We start from the raw sequence: 14,792 nt of genomic DNA on the forward strand, positions 1-14,792 counted from the left end.
AATTGAAGCGTAAAAATAAAATAAGAATCTATTCCTGTGCAGTCTTTCACAATGATTTAATTTAATATATTAGTAGTTTGAAAAGTTTATTATTGACTAAAATGGTCTCACAACCTCCTGTGATTCAAAAGTAACCTGAGACTGTAGGATTGGTGCTGTAGTTGTTTATTTCTCTCCTATCATTTAGGTTTATTAATTTTTTTCATCCTCATCTTTTCAATAAAAAAATTACCATCTAAAAAAAATATAAAAAAAATAATAATAAAATCCACGAAGGATTGACAAAAAAAAAAAAAATTACCATCTACTTATATATGTTTCCATTTCCCTTTTTATTTCCCTCAAAATAGTTTACCTCGATGAGTATCTTTACCTGTGTCTCCCTGGTTTGCCAAAGACATACAAATTAAAACACAGCCTAGAAGTTGGGAGCTATTTTTTTTTCCTATCTGGAGAATTATTTGACCAGTACGTACACACTGATATAGGCAGAGAAGGTTGAGTTGAGCTTATTAAGAGAAATGTACACGAAGACCTGAAGTAGGTACAACCTATCCAAAAAACCTCAGCAAAATAAAGGGTATAGTGGGAGAATAATGGGCAAGGTTTGAAGATGTAGGGTGGATTATATATATTTTAGAAATCTAACAGTGAATGTGGACTTCATTCACAGAGCTGGTGTTTCTAAAATTGTGGTCTGCATGCAACTGTTGAAAAGATGAATTTAGTGGTACACATTTTTTGTTTTTAGTTTTAGTTAGTATTATGCATTTCTTGTAATAGAAATCGAGAAAATATAACTTGCACATCAAATCAAAGCCAAAAAAGTGGGTTAAAGACAAAAAAAAAAATGTAAATAATAGTTAATGTACATGGGAATGCCAAAAATTAGGAAATACTGATGTTTATATTTCTAAAGACGATATGGAAGATTTGTTTTCTAGACTTATCGTGATCATTCTGAAATGTATAGAAATATTTATTCAGTCACTGTGTTGTACAGCAGGAACTAATACAGTGTTGTAGGTCAATTATACTTCAAAAACAAACAAATTCACAGAAAAAGAGATCAGATTTGTGGGTTCTAGAGGTGGGGGCGGGGGGAGGGAGAATTGGATGAATGCAGCCAAAAGATCAAACTTCCAAGTTAAAAGATAAATAAGTACTTGGCATGTAATGTACAACATGACAAATATAATTAACACTGTTGTGTGTTATATTTACAAGAGTATAAATCCTAAGGGTTCTCATCACAAGGAAAAAATTTTTTTTCTATTTCTTTAATTGATTATCTATATGAGATGACTGATGTTCACTAAGTTATTGTGGTAATCATTTCATGATGTATTCATATCAAATCATACTGCACACCTTAAACTTATACAGTTCTGTATGTCGATATCTCAATAAAACTGAAAGAAAAAAGATTTCACATTTTTCTACTGCAGAAAGAACACCACATATTTCTTTTTGATTCATAATAATGGCATTGGGATCCCAAGAATGTAGGTTACCCTAAGAAACTCATTTGCCATTTTTCTAGTCCACATTTCAGGTTAAGAACATCAGGAACAGAGCTCTGCTTGATACCAAAAATCATGGAGATAACTTGGAGAACAGGCCTTGGCAACATGACTAGAAAGTCCAAGGTCTTCTACTTCAGAGTAAACAATGAGTAATGGAAAAATATATAATAGAATTCTTCATTGCTTATTTAATTGAGAGAAATTTTATGCTTTTATCAATATAATTGTCACAATATAATTATCACTTTATAATTACCTACTAATCAACTGCTCTAAGCAAACCGCCAGGCTAATAGCATCATGGATACAAAGATGATTAAAAAGAAGGCTTCCACTGGAAAGTTTATGACTAACTGAAATGAGAAGGCAGAAAAGAGGGAATAAAACAACTGCCCCAAAAATATAAGGCAGAAATTATGTTTTCATAAAGTGGGTGAATATGCCCTGAGGGGAGTTTGATGATGGTGATGGTGGTGGTGCCTTCCATGTACTGAGTCCTTTCTATGTGTTAGGCACGGTTTTAAGCAGTTTTAAGGGATTATTTTACTTAATCCTGGAAGTAACCCTGTAACACTGGTGATGTTGAACTTAGATATATTCAATAATGTATACAAATCAGTGTTCAAACTTGAGCTGCCTGGCTCCAAGAGTGCACATTCTGGCATTAACGTCTGTAAAGGCCTCACTGAAGAGAAGCTGTTTATTTATGTTTTAAAGTCATAAAGAAGGTAGGGGTGAGCTGACAAGCCATGGAAAAATATATAATAGAATTCTTCATTGCTTATTTAAAAGAGAAGGGAGACTGAAATTCAAAGTGTGTATAGGTTTGGCTATTTATATTCAGGAAACTATTAACAGAGTAGTTCTGTTACAAGCTGAGAAATTATAGAAAACCAAGCTGGAAAGTTCCTGAGATCAGGGACTTAGGTATTAGGCACAATAGCTTGGGCTTAATTGAATCTCCTGAATTCTTGGGATGGGAGGAAAGTTGTGGTTCAGGAAGACTCATCGGGCCACAGTGCGAATAAAAATAGTGTAGTGATTAAGTGTGTGAGTCCGAAAGAGAACCACCTGAATTCACGTCCCAGCTGCTGAATCTGATCCCTGCCAGTAAATGAACCCCTAGAATTCTGTTTCCTCATCCACGGTGATACCCTCAGTGTTAATGACAGTAAATATGACTGTGGTTCTGAGAATTAAAGTAGGTCATTTATATAAAACGTTTGCTATGGTACATGCAGTTAGTGCTCGGTAAGTGCTAGCTTTTATGATCAATGTATAAAGGATAGACTGTAGAAAAGAGAGACTGAGAGCAGGGACATAGCTTAATGGGCTCCCAACGCAGTCCAGATGAGAACAGACAAAATCGCGAACTAGGACAGTGGCAATGGCAACTGAAAAGAGGACAGTTACACAAGATATTTCAGAGGTATAAGTGCCTTCATGATTCATTAGATGTGGGAGGCAGACATGTGGCTCTGAGTGTTCACGCCTGGCTCGCTGGGACAACATGGCGCTATTATCAGATATAGAGCAATCAGGAAGAGGTGATGGTTTGAAGAGAAATCATGGATCCAGAAACTATTTTCCTGTATTGACCAAGAATTAAAGGTATTCTTCAAGCCTTATCAATCTACCACCAAGGCAATATTTTTCTCAAGAGTGACACAGATATGAACAGTGATAAAAATGATTCAGGTGGTATATACAGAATTATCACATAGCATCGAATTATATGTAAGACTATTCCTTCCTGCTCCTTCTATCATTCTGTTTAAATCAAGGAAGTGTTTTACTTTGGTGCTAGTTATTACTCTTTCCCTTTTCTCTATTGTCTTTCTTTTTCAACATAGTGTCCAGGGAACACAAATGTATACACTTCAAATTTAAGAACATTTGTTTATTTTCCATTATATTTTTGTATCAATTTCTATTTATGTCAAATGTTTCTGGTTTTCCAATTATGGTCCTAATAAGAACTTTTCTTTAAAAAAAATCACTTTCCTAATAACAAGGAATCAATTTAAAGAAAAAAAATATTAAGGAACCTGCACTACAGTCACCACTTAGATATGAGAAAATCATGAAATGTGGACTTGAATGAGTGAAGATTAGAAATCCCTGCAGTAAAGTAGGCCAAATTTTAGGCAATATTCTCACCTAGTTTTGACAGAGGCTTCTCAAAGGGAGATACATTTACTGTAAGTCTAGGAGAAAATCACATTGTTGTAATGGCCAAGATTCAAAAAGGCTATAATTTTGAACTTCTGATAACTTCCCAAGAAAATTGTTATTATAACCTCCTTGTAGATATTAGCTAGCTGTGGAGCCATGCTTTGAAAGTAAGAATGGTATCAGAAACAAAACCAAGATCACACAGCTTCCCATCACTACAAAATCAACTATCACAAGAATCAGGCTGCCTGTAGGCATTGATGTTAAGTTTCAATTCAGCCCTTTCTCTTCACAGAGGCAATTGAAGTGGTACCGCACACAAAAAACAAACCAGCAAGATCAGGGAGTGGACAAGACAACCAAGGTGGAGGCTAACTCCTGTATCAAAATTCACAAGGAGTTGATACAATCAATTAAATGATGCTACTCAATATCAAATCTGATATCAATACAGTTTTGCTTTGATTTCTCTAGGAAGATTAATAGCCTTGTGATACCTTGATAAATTTTCTTGCCATGCTTTAAGTAAATAGATCATTTTCTTTTGGAAGTATCTCTTATTAGACAGTAAATACTCTAGATCATTCTCAGTATGAGATTTGGGGGAGGGGATGATGTTAAACCCTGTGATAGAAAGCCAACCCTTCCTTCACCACCATTTGGTTTTACTGCCACTCTGGGCTCAAATGACTAAACAAAAGATCTGCTAGTCATAAATTTGTGAGGTCTGTTTTAGGGTGCTATAATAACTATAGAGATATGAATATACAACAGAATTTAATGTCCAATTTCTCATTCTGAAAGCATGTAGACTTAGACTATTTTTACATGTGTTCTCTCACAGATGGAAGATCTGTTCTAAGGCAATCCTGAATCTGTTTTGGGGACCAAAATAAAGAGTGTTCTAGTACTTGATGGTCAGAATTTCCAGTGAATAAGAGAACATAAGGCCACATTTTTAAAATAGACTAGAGCCTTTCTTTGATTTTATTTCAGATTCTTTCTGCAACATAAGAGGTTTTTGTTTGTTCTTGAAAAAATCTGCAACTGCCAGAAACAGTGTTAGGTTTTTGACTTAGAGGGCAATGTTTATGAAGGTAGAATCTTAAATTCCCTTTTTTGTCTAGGTCCTTAATTTGTTTCTCTCTGTACAATAGACCAAGGCCTTTTTCTAAATTAGTCAACACAAAAATATGTCCTATGAATTTCAGGAGGAAAAAAATCAGGTATGTGTGAATAAAACAACAGAAAACAGCTTAATTCATAGAAACAAATACAAACAGATATGTCTTAACCGATGGTAAGCTGTGAACATAATGTTTATATTTGAAATTAGGGCGTATTTAAATTCACATAACTTTAAAAAGGAGTAGCTGTTACAATCGATATGGAATATGTACCCAGCATTGCAGAGGGTTTGTATGAACCTACAGCCACCCAGGAGACAAATCTGGTCTGGAAATATGTTTGAATTGCTCCACATGGCTCTTTAAATCAGTTCAATTAATAGCATTAAAAATAATGATATTTGATATAAAAATATTATAGATTTTTCGTTTCTCTTGAAAAAAAAAAAAAACCTGAAGTCCTTACCACATTAGGTCCCATGCATACTTGATAATTATAATTAATACTATTAGGCACTACTACTTATTGAATGCTAAGTGTCAAGTATCATTCTAAGCATTTTACTTTTTTTTCTTTCATACATAAAGTATGCCTGTGAGGCAGATATTTTTGTCTACATTGGTTATCTGGGAGAGCTGGTCCTCTGAGAAATTCAGTGATTTCTTAAAATATGTAGCTGGTAACTGATGGAGTTGGGATTTGAACTCACGCCTGTCTGACACCAAAACCCAGTCCCTTATTCACTGATGAAGCCAGTTAAAAATACTTAATTACTGAACATGGAATTAGCTCACATCCACTATGGTCACTTTTTTGCATTTCTGAAAAGTTAATCTTCCCCATGTGATACTTTATATGCTGCTATTTCTATATATTATGAAACATATTTCTTAAAAGAAACATTATACCTATGCCTAATAAATATTTTCTTCTTTTTTAATAATTGCTACTCATTTTTCTTAAGGAAATTAAGCAAATAATTTACTTATCCAATTTGATTCTAATTTGCTTTAAATCAATAAAATCCATTTACATTCATGTATTATACTAGAATACCAATTATAATTTTCTCTAGTAAATTAGAACACTTCATTTAATTTTCTAAATATCATTCCTAGATAAGTATTGAAAGCTTCTAAATCATATATAGCAGGATTTAAACACTGGAAGGGTCGCTCAAAATTATTTTCAAGTGCATCTTACCAGAAGTCGTCTTCACTACTTCAGTGGTATTTCTCAGTCCAACAAATGAAAACTGATAAAGTCTCCAAGACCTTGTGTCACCCACTTCAACAGAACTACGCTTCCATTGATAGACAATTTCTTCACGCGGATAGCCATCTGCCATGAGATAAGAAAGCACACATTTTAAATTATTGAAAATGAACATATGTAGCCACCACCTTTCAAGAACAGGACACTGAGGGATATACCAAGAGAGATACGTATGATTTAGATGAGGATCCTGGACTAAAGAACATCACAGTTGAGAAAATAAATACAGTGACATCATATCTTAATAAGAAATTAGATTTAAAAATCATGAGGTCAAAATTACCTGTGAAAAGCACTTAAATTGCATAGAAGGTATACTACACATGGTTTTCTATATACTATGTGCATACTTTATATTGTTTGGGGTAAAATATAAAAAGTAGCCAGTATAAAAAGTGTGATATTGTTTATGGTGAAAGGGAGTCAACAGGCCAGGATTTTGAGAGCCACGCAGAAACAGAAAACAGGAGAAAAACAGACTCAAATCCCTCTCCAGGGCACGTCCTTGAAGTAGAAGCTGATTGGGAAAAATTACCTCAACTATTTACATTATTCTTTGTTGAGGTTTCATTTTAATATACACACAAATCTACAACTAAAAGCAGTAAGTAGAAATGCCAAGGGGAAGATACCAACAAAAACTATGTAAATTCCTTAAGGCTCAGTCATGTTCAGCCAAAACAAAAGAAAGCATTCATGAAAGAAACATTACACTGAGAATGCAGCTATTATCAGTACCTTTCCCTTGACATAATATCCTAGAAAAGTTTCTCAATTTTTCTTCTAAATTATTTGTTTACCTATGGGGATGATGATTGTACTTATTTTGTGGAATTGATGGTCAATATATAATTGTTGAATGGATAAACATTATTAAGTAAACTGTAGAATAAATTCAAATAAGATAGATAGATAACAAAACTAGAAATCTTCTCAACAGTTGTCTTCTAATAATGCTATGGAAAGATAAGTTTTGATTATGAAGTCTGATTGACTTTTTGGAATAAAATCCCTTGTTTCCTTTTTTTTCTTTTCTTTTGGTCCAACCCTTTGACCACTATATTTTATTAATTAAGAAGAAAATAAAGAAAGCAGGATCCCCAGATTGCTATTGAGTGGGGATGGCGGGGTGGTGGGGCAAGATGTGGTGAAAAGTGAGAATAAAAGAATGATGATATTAAGGAACGTCCTATGGAGAACATGTTGGTGATTGAATTGTTTTGATAACAATAAGTAATATTAAGTTGATTTTGGGTTCAGAAGACAGTTGTCAATCAGCAACCTGATGGCACAGAAATCACTGTTTTTTAAGGTTTAGTTGACTCAGCAGAGGAGCAGTACCAGATGGAAAATAAAAGAAAAGCTATCCAATCTCCTAAACCTTAGGGAAGCTTTCACTTAAAAATATTCTACTCTTGGATGAAGTAAAACATATGAAATAAGATTTATAATGGGAATTTTTCTCAATATATATAATATACAGTGAATTTTTCCTTTGGTTCCCTCTGGAAATGTATTTATCAAAACAGATGATTGCTTTTCTCATTTTTTTTTGAAAGTATGGCTATTATGATTTAGTTGGTTCTTAGGAGTCTCCATCACTCCCTGGCTGGGAAATTATACATATATTAAAAATATTAAATTCATAGTCAGTTTTTCATTCTACCCAATATGCACAATTGACAGTTCAAAAATAAGAACCAGTGAGCAATCTAACATGAATGCAGAACAAATAGTGAGGCAAACCTGTTGGGGAAACTGAGGCTTGTTTTCGATTCAGACAAGAAATATCTGTAAAGGTTTCTAAAGCTTAATTTATATTAGAATCCTCATGGATCTTCCTGCTGTAGTCTATTATCTGATGATAATAATATTAATAAAATAATGGAGCTTTTGATTGAATCTTATGTGTTAGGAAGGATACGACACATTTTACACATATCAACAAAACAATATTGAGGTGAGGCAGGTCTTACAATCTCTGTTGGGCACCTGTGTTGTGGACTCATTGAGAAATTTAGTAATTTGCTGAAGTCTGTAGTGATGGAATTGGGATTTGAATCGGACCCAAATGACACCAAAAATCAGTCTTTTGCTCACTGGTGGATAACTAGTTTTAGATATTACTAGAACTCCAATGGAGGAGGTAATTTTCAATTTTGTTATCTCTATAGGTATACCAAAACTGGAATGAGCAAACAACATTGTTGGATCTCTGTGTGTCCTGGTATGTAAAGGGAGAAAACAACTAGCAACTGCTACACTCTTCTCCTGGACCTGAGGAGGGAGTGGAGATGTATAACCCACCTTTACCTCTTTCTGTTGAGACCAGGCCAGGCTTTACAATCCTTCTCAACAAAGGGTTCCAGGAAACCACTGCCAATTTATTCAGTTTATGCTCCAATGAAATCTATTCATAATTCCTGATAAAATAGATCATCTTTTTTTTTTTATGATGAAAGAGATTGCCAAAATCTTCAAAGTCAACAACACTGCTTAATGCAATTTTGCACTCTCTTTAAGTCTTCCAATTAACTGAATTGCAATCAGAAAGGCTCGTGGTGTGAGGGGATACAGAATATAGAATGAGTGTTACTTACAACTGGAGAATTCCAAGGGGCAGGAGTGTTCATCCATTGGGAAATTGTGCAACTGTAATTGGCACTCAGCATCAATTGTCAACCTAAACAGGAAGATATGAAACATAAATAGAAAGATTTTAGACAGTTTAAAAAAAATGTACATTAGCACAATTTCTAACGACCATTCGTTTTTATTCCTGGAGAGTATGTCACCCATTGTGATTGATAACATAAGGTGATCCTCACTGAAGAGATTCACCAAGTCCAGGAGAAAAGTGTTTAAGACTTAATGTAGTCCACTTACTTTCACAGACTAAACAATAGGATCTCATTGACCTCAAGTCCGCTTATTTAATATTTATTATCCCATAATTTTTTTGGCAAATTAACTGCACATATGAGATTGCTCAGTGAATACACTTAACTTACTTAATAGAACAAACTGTTTTAAGAATTTAAGCTCATTTACTGTTTGCATGTAAATGAATGCAGATAATTCTCAAATCTTATCTGCTAATTATAGCAGAAGCTTCTGTTTGTAAGTACTTGTTAGCTGTTCGCTTTAAATTACTATATGTGAGTTTAAAAATACCTGTTTCACAACGGAGTATTATACATTCTTACAAAGGAACACTATACAGCCATTAAATAGGATGTTTAAAGAGTAGAAGCATATCTAATAGCAACCAAGAAATGTTAAATACATATACACAGACATATCAGAAAAATGTTTGCCAATGATTTTCAATTAGTTTGCATCTGAAATGCTTATTAAACACACAGATTTTCTTTCCCAATAGAGGCTGGGACTCTAGGAGGGAGAAAATTTAAAGGCGACCTAGATGTTTTGATCACCTTTGGGGAAGTATGAATATATTGTTAAATTGTACTGGTGATGGGTTGATGATTTTTAAAATTTCATATTTGTTAGCTATATTTCTTACAATTACAGATATCAATCTTAAAGTAAGAAGTTCTTTCATAAACATGTTTATATTAAAATTTTAGAATAAATTTTTATTGGAGAGATTTTATTTTTCTATGGTATAATAGAGCAATTACTGATCTTAAGATATAACTAATAATCAACGAACCCTTAATTATCTGCATGGCACTTGAGGTGAATTTTTCTCTCATTTAGTAAGTGTTACTATGGCTTTATTGTGCTTGGACTTGCCCAAAGTCACAAAGCTAGTGGCATAGTTGAGATTTGAACCCAAGATTATGTCTCCAGAACTGGAGGTTTTAATCACTGTCGCTCTACCAAGGAAAATATTAGTTTTATTCATAAATGAAATTATAATTAGATACTTTATTGGTATAATTCCTCCAAATTAAACTGGAATTATTAAAATTGAAGGTAATATAGATTGCCGATAGGAACATAGCTATATATCTATGTGCATACACACAGTCATAACTCATTATAGATAAGCAACGAGAATAAAATCATCTCTCTATATAGATTGGCAAACTCATTCAATTCTTGAATGAATCTCCTGAGTGACATTTTTGAGCCGGTTTCCATAATTAAATATTGTATAGTGATTCTGCAAGTTAATACGAGTGGAAAAATGACTATAATATTATGAGAACAATCAAGGGACTTGAGATAGAGTGACTTTACTTAATACTTCAAAAGCTGGACTGAGCTCTTATTTAGCAGACAAAATTTGATTTCCACTAGATTCTAATTCCAGTCATTACCTTACATCTAATTTAATAAAACCCATGATGAAACCAAAATATATGCAAGGAATTTCTTTTGTAATTGTGGCTATTTTTCCTAGTAACTGATATAACTCCGATGATAAAGGCTTTAGATCCAGTTTAAAGTATTATATTTTATATCTTGAGTATTACATATGGCAAAAATATATATGTCAAAAGGGCATTTAACATGGACCATTTTGAAACTACAAGTTCATGGATACTAAGATCTAGAAGAATCATATTATTCAGATCTATTCCTGAAAATATATACAAATAATTTAAATATCTGCTGTGCTTACTTTTTTTATTAGGCTGTATGTTAAGCACTTTACATATCACCCGATTTAGTCCTTATTACAACTCTGTAAGGTAAGAATCATTAACTATTTTATAGAAACTCAAAAAAATGACAGGTAAGTGTTTGCTCTTTTGTAGAACTAGATTATCTTGGGTGGACGTACATGTCATGGAGGTAGTGGTAGTGATGCCTTCTTTGCCAATAATCTCCATCAATTCTCACCTAATTCCTCCAAATAAAAATATAACCAAATAGAAATATCAAACTTACCATAACAATAAAACTTTGAGATACTTCTAGCACCAGATCCCTGCTACCAGATAGCTGCCCCTAAGCTCTGTACATATCCTGTAGAGTTGCTGCTCCTATAGAAAGCCTGGAGAATTGCCCTAATGCCTACAAATAGTATGATGTAGAGGTAATAACCAAAGCCAGATTTGTCTGATTCTTAAGTCTATGTACTTATCTATTAGGTTGACAATAATATACTCTCATGAATGAGAAAAACATTTTAAATGTATGCAATTCTGAAGTGCTAAGATAATGGCATAAAGTAATTTAAGTCAAAAACCTGTCAAATGTTACTTAATATTTAAGTTCAGAAAATAAATAATATGTCCTTCAAATTTTCCCCAAGAAAATCTGTTCCTAAAATAGCAAAAAAATGAAGCCAAACAGCCTATCAATGTAGTGAGGAGTGGGTGCTGGGAGATGGAATCCATTCTAGGTACTCAACATTGTGCAGCTAAAAAGAAGGATGTACAGGAGATTTCTACACCAAAAATTCTCCTCTGGTAATGGTTTCCCTGGGAATGGAAACATTTCCAAGCATAACAACTCCTAAGGATAACTATGTTTTAGTGTCCATATTTTAAAGTAGCAGGACATACACAAAAGCTAAGAGTGGTGTAAAGGTCAGATGGTCTCACAAAGGCAAGGGGAATTTCATGTCCCTGTGAGAAAACAGAGTTCTCACATCAGTCACAGAAAATGTTTTACCTATGTCCTTTGAGAAAGTTCATTGACAACAGAAAAAAAAACAAAAAAATCCCAATTTTGTATCATCACGTACTATTTTGATCAAGTATGCCAACCCTGATTTAGGCTTGACATCTTTTGTTCTTTTTGTTTTAAGAGAACATGGCTGATCTTTGTTTTATTCCCAGCAATTACTCCTTTCCTTTTCCAAAAGAATACCTTAAGGTGTAGAGCACTCGGCCATCATTCCAAATTCTCAGCATCCTATTGGGGGTGGTTATCCAGTGTGCATCAGCCTTTTTGGAATTTCTGAAGAAGGTGTCTGGAATCCAGATTTTCCCCACCATGTTGCTATTCAATCGGAGGACTTTAATGGTGCTGTTAAATTTCAGACGTCTGTCATACCATGTTTGGGCAAAAAATATGTCAATTGTATATTCCTGTTTTAAAGAAAAAGATGAAATAGAACATCTTTAATACAGTAGGATTGTATTGTAGAGCATTTGTTTGTATTTATCATTTATGTTCTCATTGCCAATACAAAGCAAAGCTACTTTGGCTTTGAAGAGTCCAAAAGAAAGCAGAAGCCTGGCTAAGGTAAAGTCAACACATTATGAAAAATATAGACCCGTCTAAATGAATTCTGGCAAAAGATCATAGCCCTGATACAGTCATTTGCATTTGGTATTCATAGAGTAGAATTTCTCATGTTATTTTGGGCCAACTAATTCTTCATTGTGGGGGCTGTTTTGTGTACTTTAGGATGTTTATTACCATTCCTAGCATCTGCCCACGAGGTGCCAGTAGCACCACCAACAAGCCCCACCCCCAAGTTGTGACAATTAAACATATTGGCCAGACATTGCCAATTCTCTTTTTTTTTCTTTCTTTCTTTCTTAAAGCCTTTACTTTTGAGACATGACAGAAAAATCTTACAGGTACACATGGAAAAGTAATACATGATCACAGTTGAAAGCAAGGACAATTTAGTCAGCTTTTACTCCTGTCAGCTAATGCTGAAGCTGAAGTTCTGAGTACGACATGCTGCAGGGCTGAAAGGAATGGTAATTAGTACTCTTCTCCTCCTTCCTCCCTCTCTCCTTCAACAGAATCCACACCAACCTCCTCATAATCCTTCTCAAGGGCAGCCATGTCCTCACGGGCCTCAGAAAGCTCTCCTTCCTCCATGCCCTCACCCACGTACCAGTGAACAAAGGCACGCTTGGCATACATCAGGTCAAACTTGTGGTCCAGGAGAGCCCAGGCCTCAGCCATGGACATGGTGTTGCTCAGCATGCACACAGCTTGCTGTACTTTGGCCAGGTCTCCACCAGCTACCATGGTGGGAGGCTGGTAGTTGATGCCAACTTTGAAGCCAGTGGGGCACCAGTCCACAAACTGGATGCTGCGCTTGGTCTTGATGGTGGCAATGACAGCATTGACATCTTTGGGAACCACGTCACCATGGTACAACAGGCAGCAAGCCATGTATTTACCATGGCGAGGGTTGCATTTCACCATCTGGTTGGCTGGCTCAAAGCAAGCATTGATGATCTCTGCTACAGAAAGCTGTTCATGGTAGGCTTTCTCAGCAGAGATGACAGGGGCATATGTGGCCAGAGGGAAGTGGATGTGGGGATAGGGCACCAGGTTGGTCTGGAATTCTGTCAGATTGACATTCAGGGCTCCATTAAATCTCAGGGAAGCAGTGATGGAGGACATAATCTGGCTAGCAAGGCGGTTAATATTCGTGTAGGTTGGGCGCTCAATATCGAGGTCTCTACGACAGATGTCATAGATGGCCTCATTGTCTACCATGAAGGCACAATCAGAGTGCTCCAGGGTGGTGTGGGTGGTGAGGATGGAGTTGTAGGGCTCAACTACAGCTGTGGAAACCTGAGGGGCTGGGTAAATGGAGAACTCCAGCTTGGACTTCTTGCCAGAATCGACAGAGAGACGTTCCATCAGTAGGGAGGTGAACCCAGAACCAGTTCCCCCACCAAAGCTGTGGAAAACCAGGAAGCCCTGAAGACCTGTGCACTAGTCAGCCAGTTTCCGAATTCGGTCCAAGACGAGGTCAATGACCTCCTTGCCAATGGTGTAGTGACCTCGGGCATAGTTATTGGCAGCATCTTCCTTGCCTGTGATGAGCTGCTCAGGGTGGAAAAGCTGGCGGTAGGTGCCAGTGCGAACTTTATCAATGACCGTGGGTTCCAGGTCTACAAACACTGCCCTGGGCACATGCTTGCCAGTGCCTGTCTCACTGAAGAAGGTGTTGAAGGAGTCATCTCCTTCCCCAATGGTCTTGTCACTTGGCATCTGGCCATCGGACTGGATGCCGTGTTCCAGGCAGTAGAGCTCCCAGCAGGCATTGCCGATCTGGACACCAGCCTGGCCAAAGTGGATAGAGATGCACTCAGGCATGGTGGCTACAGATCAGCAGGCGCAGACAACAGGAGTAGACACCGAGTCCCGGTTACCGTCTCCGACAAGCTAAGAGTCGAGGTAAATAACACACTCGCCAATTGTCTCTTAAGGAGATCAATTACTCAGGTTCAAAAACCACTGCTATAGAGTAAAAGAAAGTCCGGGACACTCAAAACAGTTCTAAACCAGAGCTCTGGAGGTGCGACTGTCTCACAATAAAGTGAGGATACTAGAGAATCTATCTTGTTGGTAGTGTGAAGAAAGACAAGGAGAATACACAAAAAACATTTTGCACCCTGTTTGGAAGATAGCAAATATCAAATGTAAGTAACTATTTTTATTTTTTCGCTCTTATAGTTGTCTTTTTTCCTAAATAAGAGGAAATGCACCAATTAAAAAATAATCTTCACTGCTGTACTAATCTCTATTGCAAAGCATATTCAAAAAGTGCTATGATGACAAGTGAATGTAATAATTACCCTCATGCATGTGTATATCACTAAAGTGGCAAGTGACTGACTTTAATCAAAGAAAACAAAGTGTGATGTGAATTAGACCTGGAGTCATAACACACAAGATCTAATTTGGCTATCATATTTAGATATTTTTAGCATTATTTTATAACTCAATTTTAATCATGTCTATAAATGAGAAAATTAAAGAAAAAACCTTTGGTGTTCTTAGAACATG

The 14,792-nt window shown here is 35.7% G+C and overlaps 1 protein-coding gene and 1 pseudogene across 6 annotated transcripts in view; both read right to left on the reverse strand.

Annotated features, from left to right (window-relative positions):
* GABRG2 (gamma-aminobutyric acid type A receptor subunit gamma2) overlaps positions 1-14,792 on the reverse strand; it is a 109,299-nt gene that overhangs the window by 62,133 nt on the left and 32,374 nt on the right. For all 6 annotated transcript variants that reach the window (XM_057747429.1, XM_057747448.1, XM_057747423.1 and 3 more), the window contains exons 4-6: positions 11,895-12,115; positions 8,705-8,787; positions 6,033-6,170 (exon numbers count right to left, since the gene is read on the reverse strand). In XM_057747429.1, coding sequence (XP_057603412.1) covers positions 6,033-6,170; positions 8,705-8,787; positions 11,895-12,115 — 442 coding nt within the window. The remainder of the gene's footprint in view (positions 1-6,032; positions 6,171-8,704; positions 8,788-11,894; positions 12,116-14,792) is intronic.
* Positions 12,609-14,174, reverse strand: LOC130859913 (tubulin alpha-1B chain-like; annotated as a pseudogene).

This window comes from Hippopotamus amphibius, chromosome 1, assembly GCF_030028045.1.
Source record: "Hippopotamus amphibius kiboko isolate mHipAmp2 chromosome 1, mHipAmp2.hap2, whole genome shotgun sequence".
Taxonomy (NCBI): domain Eukaryota; kingdom Metazoa; phylum Chordata; class Mammalia; order Artiodactyla; family Hippopotamidae; genus Hippopotamus; species Hippopotamus amphibius.